The sequence below is a fragment of the Petromyzon marinus genome, chromosome 32 (genome assembly GCF_048934315.1).
Source record: "Petromyzon marinus isolate PM22_M1 ecotype Great Lakes invasive population chromosome 32, UKy_Petmar_22M1.pri1.0, whole genome shotgun sequence".
Taxonomy (NCBI): Eukaryota; Metazoa; Chordata; class Hyperoartia; order Petromyzontiformes; family Petromyzontidae; genus Petromyzon; species Petromyzon marinus.
In genome coordinates, this window is record NC_133698.1 from 8603287 (window position 1) to 8619485 (window position 16199).

Here is a 16199-nt window from a genome sequence, read left to right on the forward strand (position 1 = left end):
CGACGTTTCGGCCACAACGCAAGCAGCCGTCCTCAGGTGAAGAACAGAGCTGTCGGAAAGACAGCGTCCTTTATTTTCCTTCTACGTGACTTTACCGAAAGAACCAAGAATATGAATCCCCGCAGTCGCGAAAGCTTTAAATCGAAAGAAAAAAAACCACCCAATTTGCAATATGTGAAAATAAACAGGTAGCGTGTCTCTTTCGAATTGTCTACCTTTTGGGTTCAATCGCTCTTTAGGGTGTACTCTCGTCCTGCGGACTCCTTTGCAACGGTGGTGTCCGCTGTCACACCGTTAAACGAAACAGGCCCCAGTATCGCAACGAGGACGAGAACAATTGTAATCAACTTCTTTAGCCGTGGCCACTTCAGCCAGACACAGTACGCATTTTGCCCTCCTCATTGGTAGACCAGGCCCAATCTACGTAGGCAAAACGGTGAAATAGGTGTAGTCCTGTTTCACTCACCGTGCTCTGCAATGAATTAAATAACTGGATTCTGATAATTGTTTTTTTACCCTTTTATCTGACAACAAAACTGACACCTTTTTTTCACAAGGAGTCATGTTTGCATTGACCACAATACCTGCGGTCAGAATGCAAACAAAAACAACACAACTCTGATCATGTATGCACTGCCTTTGAAATTGATTGGTCCACACCTGAGACAGCTTTTCTTAGAGCCTAGTCTCACATGGTGTTGGACCTTTTGGCGTTATCTGGTCCAACACCATGTGAGACTAGGCTCTAAGAAAAAGCTGTCTCAGGTGTGGACCAATCAATGTCAAGTACAGTGCATACATTATCAGAGTTGTGTTGTTTATTTGCATTCCGACCGCAGGTATTGTGGTCAATGCAAACACGACTCCTTGTAAAAAAGGTGTCAGTTTTGTTGCCAGATAAAAGGGTAAAAAAAACAATTCTCATATTTTGCTACTGGCAAAGGAGGTTCCAATGGTCTAACTGGATACTGTTGCCCCCAAAACATCTCGTTGTACTTTGTAATAAAACAAAAACGTATCTACGTAAAATGCGTTGGCAATGTGGTGCAGAGATGGCACCGTGGTTATGACACTGTGCGATGAAAGCCGGCCACGAGTTTGATTCCTGGCCACTGCTATCAGAGGCGAGGGGTTTCCAAACCGGTTCTGCGCTTACTCCGCTCCCCCCCCCCCCCCCGCCAAACCACACTAACCAGTGTGGGGAAGTATGGCCAAACATCCTCATGGCCCACATCGCATGGGGAGGCCTTCATCCAGCAGAGGATTGCTAAAGGCCTATGGAGTTAGTTTTTTTGGCTTTGGCAATATGCAAAGGAAATAAACAGCAGTAACTGTTGCAATGCAGGGTGTTGATTTAAATCTATAATTTACTATTTTTGTCTCATTTTTCCCCTCTCCTTTGCATTTTTAAAGTTTGTTTCCACCGTCATTTGTACAGTTGATGTCATTCGCCAAATGTAACAATGTAAAATAATGATTTTCATATTATCTACGTAAACGTTAAGAATAAAATCTCTCACTCATCGTTCGACGCATTTTTCATGAGCATAGTTATTTATTCCAATCGACAACAGTTTTAAGTGGATTTATAGCGCAAAAACCTGAGGGGAAAAAAACTTATATATATATACGAACGATGTTAATTCTAGCAATTTATTGCACTGAAAAGAATTCCGAAATTGTATGCCACACACAAACGGGCAAATGATGCATAACAGATATTAATTGATAGTTTGGTGTTTATTATTATTATCATTTTTATGCAACATTTGTAACCAGTATTACATTTCTGTCCAGACAGCCAAGACTGTTTGTGTTGGAGTTCCACAACTGTGGAGCTTTTTGCCCGATTGCCTCGGAGATTTTACCCACAGTGACTAATTATTTTAAATCAAGGTATGAGACCTATTTATATAACTTGGCCTTGTGATTTAATTCTAGAATCTTTTGATTTTACTGTATTAAACATTTTTCCTTCTCTTTATGTATATATATTTTTTAGGAGTTAATTGTTTTGTCCCATGCTCGCTGATGTTTTTACAACATTTTGACATTGTTAATGTTTTATCTTAACTTTTTGCGAAGTGGCTGAGAACCTTGTGGTATGCAAGGCAATCGACAAAAAGATTATTCTGATTGTTCTCTTAATGCGAGAAGAACAACCTACAAGATTTAATGTTCAAGGGGAATCAGCCATCCTTAGTGGTGTACTTATAGTGGCCACTAAAACTGTGATCTATATCAAAATCGCAATGACCAATATTCAACCAAATGTAACCAGCAAAGCTCGAGTGAATTCCTTAAAAAAAAAATTTGTAATTTTCTGTCGGCCACACACCGAATAGCGGTACAGTGGGAAAAATAAGACGTGTTGACTTTGATAATCAAAGTGCGCTATCGATCATCATCCCTTATGGAATATTATATACATTTCATACATGGTAGCGAGACTACATTATATCCAGTCAACCCTCTTTCAGGCTCCAGGCTTATGAAGAAGATAAGGAACATCTGGATTATTATTTTTTTATCAAACAAGCTACTGAAAAATGTATTTATTCATGAATGGGGGAGATGCATAATTGGAATGGCACTTGACCCTTTCCCTTTTTGAGGTCTTGGTGGCAATTTCTATTTTTTTTTAAAGAATGGAGATTGAAGAACTGACTAAGTCACGGAGATGGGGGCTAATGCCTCTGTATCACATTGTGTGGGTGAGTATGTGAAAACATCAGCATTTATATGGTGAACCCGATGAAGTGTCAAAGGTCGAATCGCTCCCAACTGTCACATATTGTCTCGTCTGTCTTGACTGCCATGACCGCCATGAGAGATGGGATAACGTCTTTGCAATAAGGCTTAGCATGGGCGCAAAAAAAACCCACTCTATTTAAGCTCTGCACACTTACAATATAAAATAATCAAAGTGTCTAATGCATGTTTATCATCATTGGAAATTATATTCTGTTTTTCACGGTGAGCTAAATTTGGATCTCTAGAGATTTTAGATATATAATATCCACTCCAGCCAAGAAGCCGGGTAATGTAATGTGTCTATTTTCTGAAATGGTTTGTGAACTATGTGCATCAGATGTGCTCATTACAGCCAGCAGAGTTCTTCATATTGTATATTTTAAAATTGTATATGCGCTAAACCAATTTAAACACATTTTTGTAACCACACCCATAAAGTATAAGGCTGTTCTTGGCTTGACATAAATAATTACCATTAAAATATGTTATAAGTGAGATTGCAGATTGGTTTTATTGGGTACAAAGCATGACTTCTGCTAAGGGTCATGTAGCTTCATGTCACACAAATCGCAGCATTATGAAGGCTGCACATATAAGTCTATCTCTTGAAATGCAATTGCTGCTGTTAAAATGAATGTTTTAATCTTTCGGCAGGACACTTAATGGTGAGACCCATAAATATAAAAAGAAACGCATCCATGCAGCTAAATGAGCCAACTTGAAATGCCTCTGAGCCTCAGTGCACGAAAGTTATGTTTTTACCTTATCTCTCCGACACACTGCGACCTGTACAGACTTCACTTGCGGTGTAATGCACGTGACAGTCAGGAGATCATAATGTTGAAACCATTTAAGAATTTTTTTTTAAACAACACAGTTTATTTCTCTGCTGTGTTATCGCCCAGTGACTTTTTTTTTATTAAATACCTTTTTTGCAAAAATGCTGACATCTAAGACTTAGGCATGAAAATATATATTTGGTGAGGAATCGGACTTGCAATTATTTCCTCTGTAATTTAAAACATGTCTCAAAAATAGTTTTTTTTTATATTATAGGATTTTTTTTGTTTAAATGGTTCTCATTTTAAACGAGCACATTCATTGATGTGTTTTGGTATAATAAGAAACAGGGTACTGTTTTATATTCCATACCTGTCTGAATTAGAATTGTATAGATTGAGTGGCTCACAGGAAAGAGCATGCATAATAATAATTATTATGCAGTATTGAAGCTCCTTTTTGTAGAAACCCGGTTAATGCGATGGATAAAACAGTCGTGCGTACAGATCTGCTTTATTATTTACCTTACAAGCCAGAACAACAGACTTCAATCAAATGCTACCCAAATTACTCTACAATATATTAGATAAAACACACACACGCGCGCACACAAAATAAAAGTGCCACGTGCAAAAGGCTTCTCTTACCAGTGTTGTTCAAGCCAAAGAGAAGGGGGCACGACACAGCAAAGGACAGGACCCAAACCACAGAGATCATCACACCCACTCTCCGTCGAGACCGGTAGCGGGTGTTGTAGAGCACGGGCATCGCGACGGCTGTGTATCTGTAACGCGCGTCGCGGGACATGGGCAAACGTGGGACAACGAGCAGCGATGTCAATGTTTTATTTGTTCCGCGAAAAAAATCCCCGTTCAGCCAGTTAACCCAGCTCGCTTTGCGAGGTGAGAGCCGTACCGCGCAAGCACAGAATGGGAACAGCAATCACACCTGAAGTGATCCGTTCAGGAGGAACAGGCAACATCGCGAAACGGGAAAGCAACGGAGGTAGAGGTAAGAATAATGTGCGAAAATGTAAACAGGAGTATTGCACCAAAAAACGAGGACGAGGTAAGTGATGGTTGGAGAGGAGACGAACGTACTGTGGAACGCACTGCTGGAAATAAGTGCAAACACATAGCTTCTTGCAAAATAACTTTTTGTTTCAGGATACACTTCCTGTACAGGCCTAATATTTCAGACAAAGCATGTAAATTGTGACACTTTGCTATGTAATGAAAAAAACTGGTTTAGTTTTATGTCGCATAATGGTTCATACAAATTGCATCTCACAATCGCTGAAGGGCCGCGAACAAAGCTGGAAGCCAGCGAGGGCGTGAACCGACATCAACAACTGCGCAAGCTCTGCAGTCCTATATATATCAAGATGGGTTTTTTTCAATAAATGTGTATGCGTTTGGGAGGAAACCGGAGCACCGGGAGTAAACCCAGGATGCGAGGCGGGCAACACTCTGGAAGGGACACGCGATATTCGTGGGCACCTTTGCTGTACACTACCACCTTCTCCTGGCATGCCAAGCCGTGGGAACCCGCTTAACGGCATGTGCACGCAATGAGAAATCCCATTACACTTAATTCGTGCAATCGGAATGCTTATTATTGGCATGGATACAATATATATTAAAACAAGACTCACCGCACCCCAGTGGGCCATCATCCGACATCACACAGCACTTGACCTCACCTGCTTAACACGAAATACTATTTATGACTCTCTACAGTATGTATACGTCTCTTTATTTCCTGAGGAAGGGCTAATCAGCTGAGACATCAAGATGTCTCTTTCCTCGGTAATAGTTCTGAACAGCTGCTGATGTTTTCTGCCCTACTGGATAACAATGTATTGCCGTGGAGAATCGTCGTCAGGAAGTCGATTGTGAACAATTACATTAAAACGCATCTTCCAGAATTGCAATATATTCTCCGGCGATTTTTTTTTACTTTGAGCATGGGTTGGCTACGTATTGTGCGAAAGAGGTTCAGCATACATACGTACAAAATACAGGGACAAAGAAACATGCGACTTATAATCCGGAGGATACGGCAATAATAGTACAAGTTGACTTTTGTGGAAGATTGACCATGTGGCCAGACAACGCAGGAGTACAGCCAACCGTGCTAATCGGAGGTGTGGGGAAGGACAAATTAAACACAAAATGCAGTTCTAAAGAAAATGGGGTTGCAATTTAGATATTAACAGGTCCCTGCAGGGTGGGCTGGTAGGAACATTGGAATTTTTCACTTCGTTAAAGTATTGAAAGGGGACGGACGGACGGACACATTAATCTATTGCAGGCTGGTACACTCAGTTTACAACTTCGTTCCTACCAGTAAAAGTGCATGGCTCTAGTGGCTTCCTAATATCGGAAGGAAGACGCGTTCCATAAGTCCGCAGAAGCGCGTCTGAAAAAGCGCTACTACATATGTAGTCATCGTCTTTGTTAAATGGTTAGCCGAAAGCCACTCGCGAGGATGACCGGAGTTCACGTGATCGTTTATGCTCCTTGACGAGATCAGCAAGGTATTGTGGTTTAATCGTGGCAAGCACTTTGTGTGTAATGAGCGCGAACCTTATGATGTATTCGTTCAGTATTCGGAAGCCAATGCAGCTCAGTGAGTACCGGACGGATGTGGTCGGATATTGCAGCGCTCGTCACGACACGTGGCCAGATAATTGTGTACACGCTGTAGCTTGGTGAATTTATTTTTTTGGCAGGCATCCCATCGAGTCGTGAGTTGCAATAATCGAACCTTGTCGATACCGAGAGCTACACGCCACCCGTGGTGGCCATGTCATGGATAAATCGTGGCCCGATGTGCCGGAGGTTCCTCAAATGAAAAGTTGCGGGACATGACCGCATTTTTTTTTTCACGTGGTGAAAATATTCGCCACTGCATGAGATAAAATGCAAGCAAACAAAGTTCATAAAATCACGTTATTTCAAACGAATAAATTCTGCTAATAGGGTGTTTCCCCTTTTTTGTCTGGCAGAATAAATTCTGCACAGACAACTTCGTGTAGACATACGGAAGGCGACGGCGGGTGGGTGGGGGGAGGAAAAAAAAACAGCGTGCTCGTTTTTTTTTTATGGCAGGCGGTACCTATCGATGCTAATCGCGCAGAGGTTGAGAATGCTGGCCGTGCACATCATGACGTCGAGCGTGACGAAGATGTCACAGTGCACCCTGCTGAACCTCCACTCGCCCACCACCTGCAGACAGACACACGACGCGAGCGGTGGACCCCCGGGTAGAGGCGGGGGACAGGTTAACGCGGCCACTTGCAAGACACCACAACGGCAGCAGCAGCAGCAGCACGCCCTTAGCAGCAGTGGGTGTTGACTGTGAGTCACTCGGCAGCTGTGCCGACCAAAAGTGGCACTGCAAAACAAAAATGCATGATCGGTTCTCCCCCCCTCCACCCCACCCCCGTCTCCCCTGTAGCGCATAATGCTCCCTTTCATCTTTTCCACCGCACCACGTGGTGAAGAGGCAATTGTCTACGCCACAGTGTGTGAAAATTCACATTTGCAACGAGTACAGATTTGTTTTTCTGTAAATTGATCACATTGAATCAATGTCATGCATTTGTTATAAAAGTGGAGAGTCATCGAAAGGATATTTTATTTTGCGGTGTAAAATATGCTCTGCTTCGAAAGACATTGTAATGCCATGCATTGCTAAGTTCAAGATTATTTGTAAAATGGACCACAGGATTACAATGAGAGGCTTGTTGCCCATTTATATCTATTTTTTCAGACAATATTTTACCTACGTGACTTTACTGAAAAAACCAAAGAGTATAAATAAATGACTGCCTTGTGTGGTAGATGCGTATGTGTGTGAGCAGTAAACAGGGTAGGAGTAGCACTGGATTGTCAGCGATAATGTGAATGGGATGTTTATACAGTATTCCCTCATTATTCGCGAGGAATACGTTGCGGAGATGCTCATGAATAGCAAATTTTGCGGATAATGATGTTGGCCTACGAAAATATATAATATACTAGCATTTTGCCCGTCCAAGGACGGGTGTGTTTCAGTAAATCTGAAACTTGCAAGCGAAAAGCAGACCGCGACGTCATATTCATTGCATCAATTCGTGTGCACTTTGTAAGGCCGCGGTGACACAGACTTATTTCATTTGAATCCCTTGTTCATCACGACGTCCTTTTTACTTCGATGTCTCAACAGCGTCACGGAGATCACGTGATGACGTGAGGGTTCTGCCTTTGTAGTGAGGGTTGTGAGTTGACGCCGAGGAGGGGGGAGGAGGCGCTTCGCCCCCCCCCCCCCCCATGTGGAGTGACGTCAGCCGCTAATTATTATTAATGAGGGGGGTGTCCATTTGTAAGACGTCATCTCTTCATGATTATTAATGAGGGGGGCTGTTCGATGTGGAGTGACGTCACCTTCTCATGATTATTAATGTTGGGGGGGGTGCTACATGTGGAGGACGTCACCCGCTCATGATTATTAATGAGGGTGGCTGGCTGACGTGGAGCGACGTCACGCGCGGGACACAGACATTATTGGCTCATTATAGTAGTAAATAATGAATTACATTAAATACATAAATACGCTGTTAAATACCTAAATATGATCTCATCACTTTCTCTCGATGCAGTTGTGTAGAGTTCCAGACGCAATTATCAAACAACCGAAATTGCGGATTACAAGTTCGTGAAGAACGTGTGAACACTAGAGACAATACTCTGTCTCTTCATTGCTAGGTTTTGTGTGGTTTTGGTTTAATGTCAGCCACATGGCCATAGTCTGAGAACATCTCAAAGAAGATTGATGTGTTCATTGTTCTTAATAATAAGTTACTGATATTGCAGCCTTCACCAAATTTACAGATGTACTTGAAATTGGTTATTGACTGCATTTTCCTTGCTGAAAATGGTACAAGGCTAAACAACCCAACAATTAAATGTAAATTAGCTTTATTGAAGATGAAGCAATCGATAATTAGATTTAGTCACTCGCTCAAAGCCGGCCAGTCGCCTGTTTATTACTTTTGTATCGCTGCTACTTTGGTGGCTGCTCCAGTGCAACTCACTCATTGATTCCTCCTCCCATCCGTGGACTGGATCTACCAGTGTCACTGTTCCATCTCCTTCATACTGTGTTCAATCATCACGCTGCAGGTCACACAACACTCTTTTCTCTCGACTTTTTCACTCACACTGCGCCACTTTGAATTTCCCTCCCATCGTCTCTTTTCCCAACTTCTTGTAACCTCGCTCAATCCAAGAAATGTATTAACTCTTTGCTGTCAACATTTACAGGGCAACTTTATTTGTGCTGTCTGTTCCTTGGCCGCTAGGCATCTTGGCCCTAAGGGCCTGTGCTCAACAACTGTGGTGTAAAAACAAAAAAAACATTCTCCGCTGACCTGGAAGACTCAATCAGTGGCAACAAATGTCCCGCAGAGCAATGCGTGTCCTGTTCGATAGGCGGTATTGTAAAAAAATAACTAAGATTGCTCTATCTGCAGTGAATGCGGTGTTTATACCCCCCCCCCCCCAGAACAATTTCAGTAATCTCCTTCATTTCAAATTTTAACAAAATTCTATAACTACTTACATTAATTGGTTTGGAAACTGCATGTAAAAAAACATTACAATCATCACAATGATACAAAAAAAATCGAAAAATTGTATTTACCTGCACATTTTTTTGTCTTTCATTGTAGGGTTTTTTTTCACAACTTAATATTGATCAATATATTGCCTGTGTTTGATGTTGGCCAGTTATTGCAGTTGCACTGCAGTCTGCACTTACCAGTGTACATATTCTACAACCTGTATATATATGCATATTCATGTTTCATGCATTCATTATGCCCTCTTAATGCTGAGGACGTTTGGCTTAACAACCCTGCACGGCAAACACATGTGAACATTAATTAACTACTTGCCTCAGTGGCCTGTTCCAGCTTGTTTAGGGGAGTTAATTGCTACTACATGTTTAACTTCTTAAGCAAAACATCTTACAACGGGCAAGGTGAATGGATTCAGTGGCTGGGGAAATCCACTGCAATATTCCATGGATTTTCTTTTCTAGTGAAGCTTGGCCCTCATTTTATTGGCAGCTGTGTCGCATAAAATGTACACGTGTGCTTCCTAATATGTTCAGAAGTATTTTTTGCATTTGCGTTATATTATATTATTAACATTCAACAAATTTTGATCGTACTTATTACCACAGGAATACAGTGAGGGAAAAAAGTACTTGATCCCCTGCTGATTTTTGTACGTTTGCCCACTGACAAAGAAATGATCAGTCTATAATTTGAATGGTAGGTTTATTTGAACAGTGAGAGACAGAATAACAACAAAAAATCCGTAAAAACTCATGTCAAAAATGTTATAAATTGATTTGCATTTTAATGAGGGAAATAAGTATTTGACCCCCTCTCAATCAGAAAGATTTCTGGCTCCCAGGTGTCTTTTATACAGGTTATGAGCTGAGATTAGGAGCAAACTCTTAAAGGGAGTGCTCCTAATCTCAGCTTGTTACCTGTATAAAAGACACCTGTCTACAAAAGCAATCAATCAATCAGATTCCAAACTCTCCACCATGGCCAAGACCAAAGAGCTCTCCAAGGATGTCAGGGACAAGATTGTAGACCTACACAAGGCTGGAATGGACTACAAGACCATTGTTAAGCAGCTTGGTGAGAAGGTGACAACAATTGGTGCGATTATTCGCAAATGGAAGAAACACAAAAGAACTGTCAATCTCCCTTGGCCTGGGGCTCCATGCAAGATCTCACCTCGTGGAGTTGCAATGATCATGAGAACGGTGAGGAATCGGCCCAGAACTACACGGGAGGATCTTGTCAATAATCTCAAGGCAGCTGGGACCATAGTCACCAAGAAAACAATTGGTAACATACTACGCCGTGAAGGACTGAAATCCTGCAGCGCCCGGAAGGTCCCCCTGCTCAAGAAAGCACATATACATGCCCGTCTGAAGTTTGCCAATGAACATCTGAATGATTCAGAGGACAACTGGGTGAAAGTGTTGTGGTCAGATGAGACCAAAATGGAGCTCTTTGGCATCAACTCAACTCGCCGTGTTTGGAGGAGGAGGAATGCTGCCTATGACCTCAAGAACACCATCCCCACCGTCAAACATGGAGGTGGAAACATTATGCTTTGGGGGTATTTTTCTGCTAAGGGGACAGGACAACTTCACCGCATCAAAGGGACGATGGGCGGGGCCATGTAACGTCAAATTTTGGGTGAGAACCTTCCCTCAGCCAGGGCATTGAAAATGGGTCGTGGATGGGTATTCCAGCAAGACAATGACCCAAAACACACGGCCAAGACAACAAAGGAGTGGCTCAAGAAGAAGCACATTAAGGTCCTGGAGCGGCCTAGCCAGTCCCAGACCTTAATCCCATAGAAAATCTGTGGAGGGAGCTGAAGATTTGAGTTGCCAAACGTCAGCCTCGAAACCTTAATGACTTGGAGAAGATCTGCAAAGAGGAATGGGACAAAATCCCTCCTGAGATGTGTGCAAACCTGGTGGCCAACTACAAGAAACGTCTGACCTCTGTGATTGCCAACAAGGGTTTTGCCACCAAGTACTAAGTCATGTTTTGCAGAGGGGTCAAATACTTACTTCCCTCATTAAAATGCAAATCAATTTATAACATTTTTCACATGCGTTTTTCTGGATTTTTTTGTTGTTATTCTGTCTCTCACTGTTCAAATAAACCTACCATTAAAAGTATAGACTGATCATTTCTTTGTCAGTGGGCAAACGTACAAAATCAGCAGGGGATCAAATACTTTTTTTCCCTCACTGTATATACACTTGGGAATACATCAAATCCTGCTACATTATATGCTTTCATTAAAAAAATACCACAAAGTGTACAGTCAGCTCAATTACTGTACCATGAATTGAAACAACTTTTGGGGAGAATTAAAAAAACCCTGACAGGCCACGTGTTCATTGTGGGGAGCGTGGGTGTAGCGCTTAGCCCGCTGCGCTACAAACCCGGCGACACATGTTCGATTCCCGCTCACGGCCAACACCAGTGACGATTATCTGAACCGGTCCTGGGCCTCCCCTAGGTCGACTCAGCCTCAATTGAGTATCTCGTGCGATGTGTAAACATCAGCACTGGGGATACAAAGGCGGCCGAGCTTGGTGTTGACCACCCAATCCCTCGTGTACCGTGCTGACCTTAATAGGTGCTGCTCGCTAACAGCACTTGCCCCAACAGTCTGTTCGGACTATATACGGGGGGTGTTTGTTTTTGTTCATTGCCATCAAAACACCGCTGCCAAGCCGAAACGATGGCGGGATGTTAACTATCTCGGCTGGTATACAGGAGGTCGTAGGTTCGATCCCAACCCTGACACCTGCTGTATATTTGGTGTTTCCTGTTCTCCCCGTGGTTGCTTGGTTCCCCTGGTTTTTACCTCCACATTTAGAAGCATCGCGCGTTTAGTTTTTTTTTTATGCCACTTTAAATGTCCACGTGATGATAAGCCACTTCGTTGAGATATCATTTGTGGCAGCCAGGTCGCTTCTGAAAAACAGCTATATAAATATAGCTCAGTGGGGCCTGACCTGGCAAACAAAAACAAGTTTTAAAAAATTGCTATAAACGCCGCTCCCACATTTCAGCCGTTGTCCGTTACCTCCAGGTAGACCACCCAGGGCATGACCAGCGTCGCCACGAGCAGATCGGCGACGGCCAGGCTGACGATGAGATAGTTGGTGGTGGTTTGGAGCGCCTTTTCACGCGAGACGGCGATGCAGACGAGGACGTTGCCGAAGACGATGAGGCATATGAGCAGCGTGAGGAGCATCGCGTAGAAGTTGTAGCGGTGCGATGGCTGAGGCGCCGTGCCGTTGAGCCAGCCCGAGGAATTGCCCGGTCCCAGGGTGTCGTTGAGAACGGAGAGGGCTTGAGACACGACCATGGTGCTTGGCTTGGTCAAACACCCTAGCCTACGCTGAACAGACATCGGTCGGACATGTAACCCCCCCCCTCCCTACCCCTCCCCACTGCACGTGTAGTATTCACGTTTGAACCGCAGCAGTGTACACAATGCTTTCGTGTAGTGTGTGTGTGTACGTAGCCAACCGCGATCATCGGAGGTGTGGGAGCTCTCGCTGGGACGGTTAGGTGTGTGCAAAAAAATTCAGCTGCTGAAAAGTGAAAACATTATATATTGCGGCATTGCTTTACACGTTCAATTAGTTTATATATATGTGAAATAGGTCCAATGCATGTGGTAAATGTTGACGATTTCATGATTTCTATTTTATTGTTCATTTAATGTGAGTTGAAATTGGGGAATAATGGTTCAAAGTACTGGAAATATTCTATGAAGTAAATTGTTCTGTCATGTAAATATGGGGTAAAAAACATCGACAGGTTAAATAACCCATATTTGTTGATATAAAATGCTTTAAAAATTAATATAATTAACTAGTTAAACCTTGATTTAAAGCTTTCGTGACTGCAAGGATGCATATTCTTGGTTCTTTCGGTAAAGTCACGTAGAAGGGAAACAATAAAAAAATATTTTTATTATTTTATTAATAATATTTTTATTATTTTATTGTATAATAAAAAATACTATTTTTATTATTTTATTGTTTCCCTTCTACGTGACTTTACCGAAAGAACCAAGAATATAGTTAAACCTTGTTCACAATTATCAGTATCACAGTGTATGTAATCAAAGTCTACAATTACATATTTGCTTGGGGTTTGTCATGTTGACGTGGGCATTGCATTTGAATATTCATTTAGAATGAAATTGCTTCACCTATACAATTTTAAACATATTCATGATTGGAGCCAATGACTTATAAGTGTTCTGGGAAAAAGTCAAGTATCAGAAACAGCTACCAGTCAAAATAACACAATATAAAATGTAATACAATTTAGTACATCCCTCTGTGTACATGCTGCTTACACACTTAGCACGCTACAGTGGGAAATTTTAAATCATTTAGTTTGCTTTGTCCGGTGAACGCTACGTTACTGTTCGAAGGGCATGCAGATACACACACACACAATAGCCACACTCAGGTGATGCACTGGCATGCCCCAGATTGCAACGTAACAGTAGCGAAAATAATCCGTGATGGGGGTGTTTTTTTCTTTCCCCGCAATAAATTACCGAGGAAGCGTTGAGGACACACTGAGAAGTTTGAATTTGGCAAACGAGCACAGTGCTAACGAATGTCTTGAAACAGGTTAGCCACGTAACCTTGGCTTTCACGCTAGCCCTTTGTGCACCTCCCCTCGGCAATTACCGTGCAGGGCACGCATCTCGTCACCGACTGTTGTCACGGATCATCACGATGTTGAAACGGTACGCTTTTATTTTTTTAGTTTGAATATAATTAGTCTTTTGTATTATTTTAAATAAAAGTGTCTGACCGCATAGCTCTTTGGATTCTTTTTTTTTTAAATGACTTGCAATGGGTCACAGAAGTCAGTTGCGAATGTAAACGAGGAAGTGATGTGAATGAGAAAAGGAATTCAGGGGGATTTGTGCCGGGTCATGGTAAGAGTTGGTCAAATTGCTCTGTCTTGCGCCGAACATTTACGTCATCGGTGAGGCACCCAGGGAATTTTTTTTTTTAGAAATGGACCGCAACTGGGTACTATGGTTCACAATAATTGGTTTATTGTTCTCTCTGTTGTGAAGATGCCTCATTATTATAGAGGTAATGGTCTGAGCATGATGTTAACCTACGTAAATGTTTAATATGTTTATATATTAAATGATTCACCATTTGCACAGATTTACTCAATAAAATCAGGCAATGCGGCCACAGGCGCTTATATTATTAGCAGAGGTGTGACAATCTATCAGTCCATCGACTAATATCCATTTATCATTTGTGCAAGAATTCACGTTTTGAGATTCGCATGCAGTTTACTTTTGGTATAACTGTGTGAGGATTATCCTGGTGTCAGATTAACCGTGCTTGTGAAAAAAAACTAATCAAATATTGGTTTTACAATGCGCTGGTTTAATTATTGGCTACTGCTCACTCACCGAGTGTCAGTGACTCAGTGCCCACGTGACAGCAAACGCCCGCAATTGATAACAATAATTATAATCGAAATATAATTAAGTACATTTGCTATTTGCATCACTCACCTCCGATTAGCACGGTTGGCTGCGTACGGTGGGAAAGTGACATCACAATCCACTGATTCACCAAGAGGAATTAATCATTGCACCTCATGTGTACGTATATATTTGCACGTAAATGTTTATATTGTACCTGAAACACATTGGTAGGTCTGTAAAGTATTGAGGGGTATACAGTGAGGGAAAAAAAGTATTTGATCCCCTGCTGATTTTGTACGTTTGCCCACTGACAAAGAAATGATCAGTCTATAATTTTAATGGTAGGTTTATTTGAACAGCGAGAGCCAGAATAACAACAACAAAATCCAGAAAAACGCATGTCAAAAATGTTATAAATTGATTTGCATTTTAATGAGGAAAATAAGTATTTGACCCCTCTGCAAAACATGACTTAGTACTTGGTGGTAAAACCCTTGTTGACATCACAGAGGTCAGACGTTTCTTGTAGTTGGCCACCAGGTTTGCACACATCTCTGGAGGGATTTTGTCCCACTCCTCTTTGCAGATCTTCTCCAAGTCATTAAGCTTTCGAGGCTGACGTTTGACAACTCGAACCTTCAGCTCCCTCCACAGATTTTCTATGGGATTAAGGTCTGGAGACTGGCTAGGCCACTCCAGGACCTTAATGTGCTTCTTCTTGAGCCACTCCTTTGTTGCCTTGGCCGTGTGTTTTGGGTCATTGTCATGCTGGAATACCCATCCACGACCCATTTTCAATGCCCTGGCTGAGGGAAGGAGGTTCTCACCCAAGATTTGACGGTACATGGCCCCATCCATCGTCCCTTTGATGCGGTGAAGTTGTCCTGTCCCCTTAGCAGAAAAATACCCCCAAAGCATAATGTTTCCACCTCCATGTTTGACGGTGAGGATGGTGTTCTTGGGGTCATAGGCAGCATTCCTCTGCCTCCAAACACGGCGAGTTGAGTTGATGCCAAAGAGCTCCATTTTGGTCTCATCTGACCACAACACTTTCACCCAGTTGTCCTCTGAATCATTCAGATGTTCATTGGCAAACTTCAGACGGGCATGTATATGTGCTTTCTTGAGCAGGGGGACCTTGCGGACACTGCAGGATTTCAGTCCTTCACGGCGTAGTGTGTTACCAATTGTTTTCTTGGTGACTATGGTCCCAAATGCCTTGAGATTATTGACAAGATCCTCCCGTGTAGTTCTGGGCTGATTCCTCACCGTTCTCATTATCATTGCAACTCCACGAGGTGAGATCTTGCATGGAACCCCAGGCCAAGGGAGATTGACAGTTCTTTTGTGTTTCTTCCATTTGCGAATAATCGCACCAACTGTTGTCACCTTCTCACCAGCCTGCTTGGCAATGATCTTGTAGCCCATTCCACCCTTGTGTAGGTCTACAATCTTGTCCCTGACATCCTTGGAGAGCTCTTTGGTCTTGGCCATGGTGGAGAGTTTGGAATCTGATTGATTGCTTCTGTGGACAGGCGTCTTTTATATAGGTAACAAGCTGAGATTAGGAGCACTCCC

The 16199-nt window shown here is 42.4% G+C and overlaps 1 protein-coding gene across 3 annotated transcripts in view; it reads right to left on the reverse strand.

Moving 5' to 3' along the window:
- The window catches only part of DRD2 (dopamine receptor D2), a 68017-nt gene that overhangs the window by 23610 nt on the left and 28208 nt on the right, over positions 1-16199 (reverse strand). For 2 of the 3 annotated variants that reach the window (XM_076071265.1, XM_032964548.2), the window contains exons 2-4: positions 12219-12536; positions 6655-6764; positions 4182-4318 (exon numbers count right to left, since the gene is read on the reverse strand). In XM_076071265.1, the coding sequence (XP_075927380.1) occupies positions 4182-4318; positions 6655-6764; positions 12219-12503 (532 nt within the window). In that variant the 5' untranslated portion in view covers positions 12504-12536. The remainder of the gene's footprint in view (positions 1-4181; positions 4319-6654; positions 6765-12218; positions 12537-16199) is intronic. The other variant, XM_032964547.2, reaches the window with a different exon arrangement.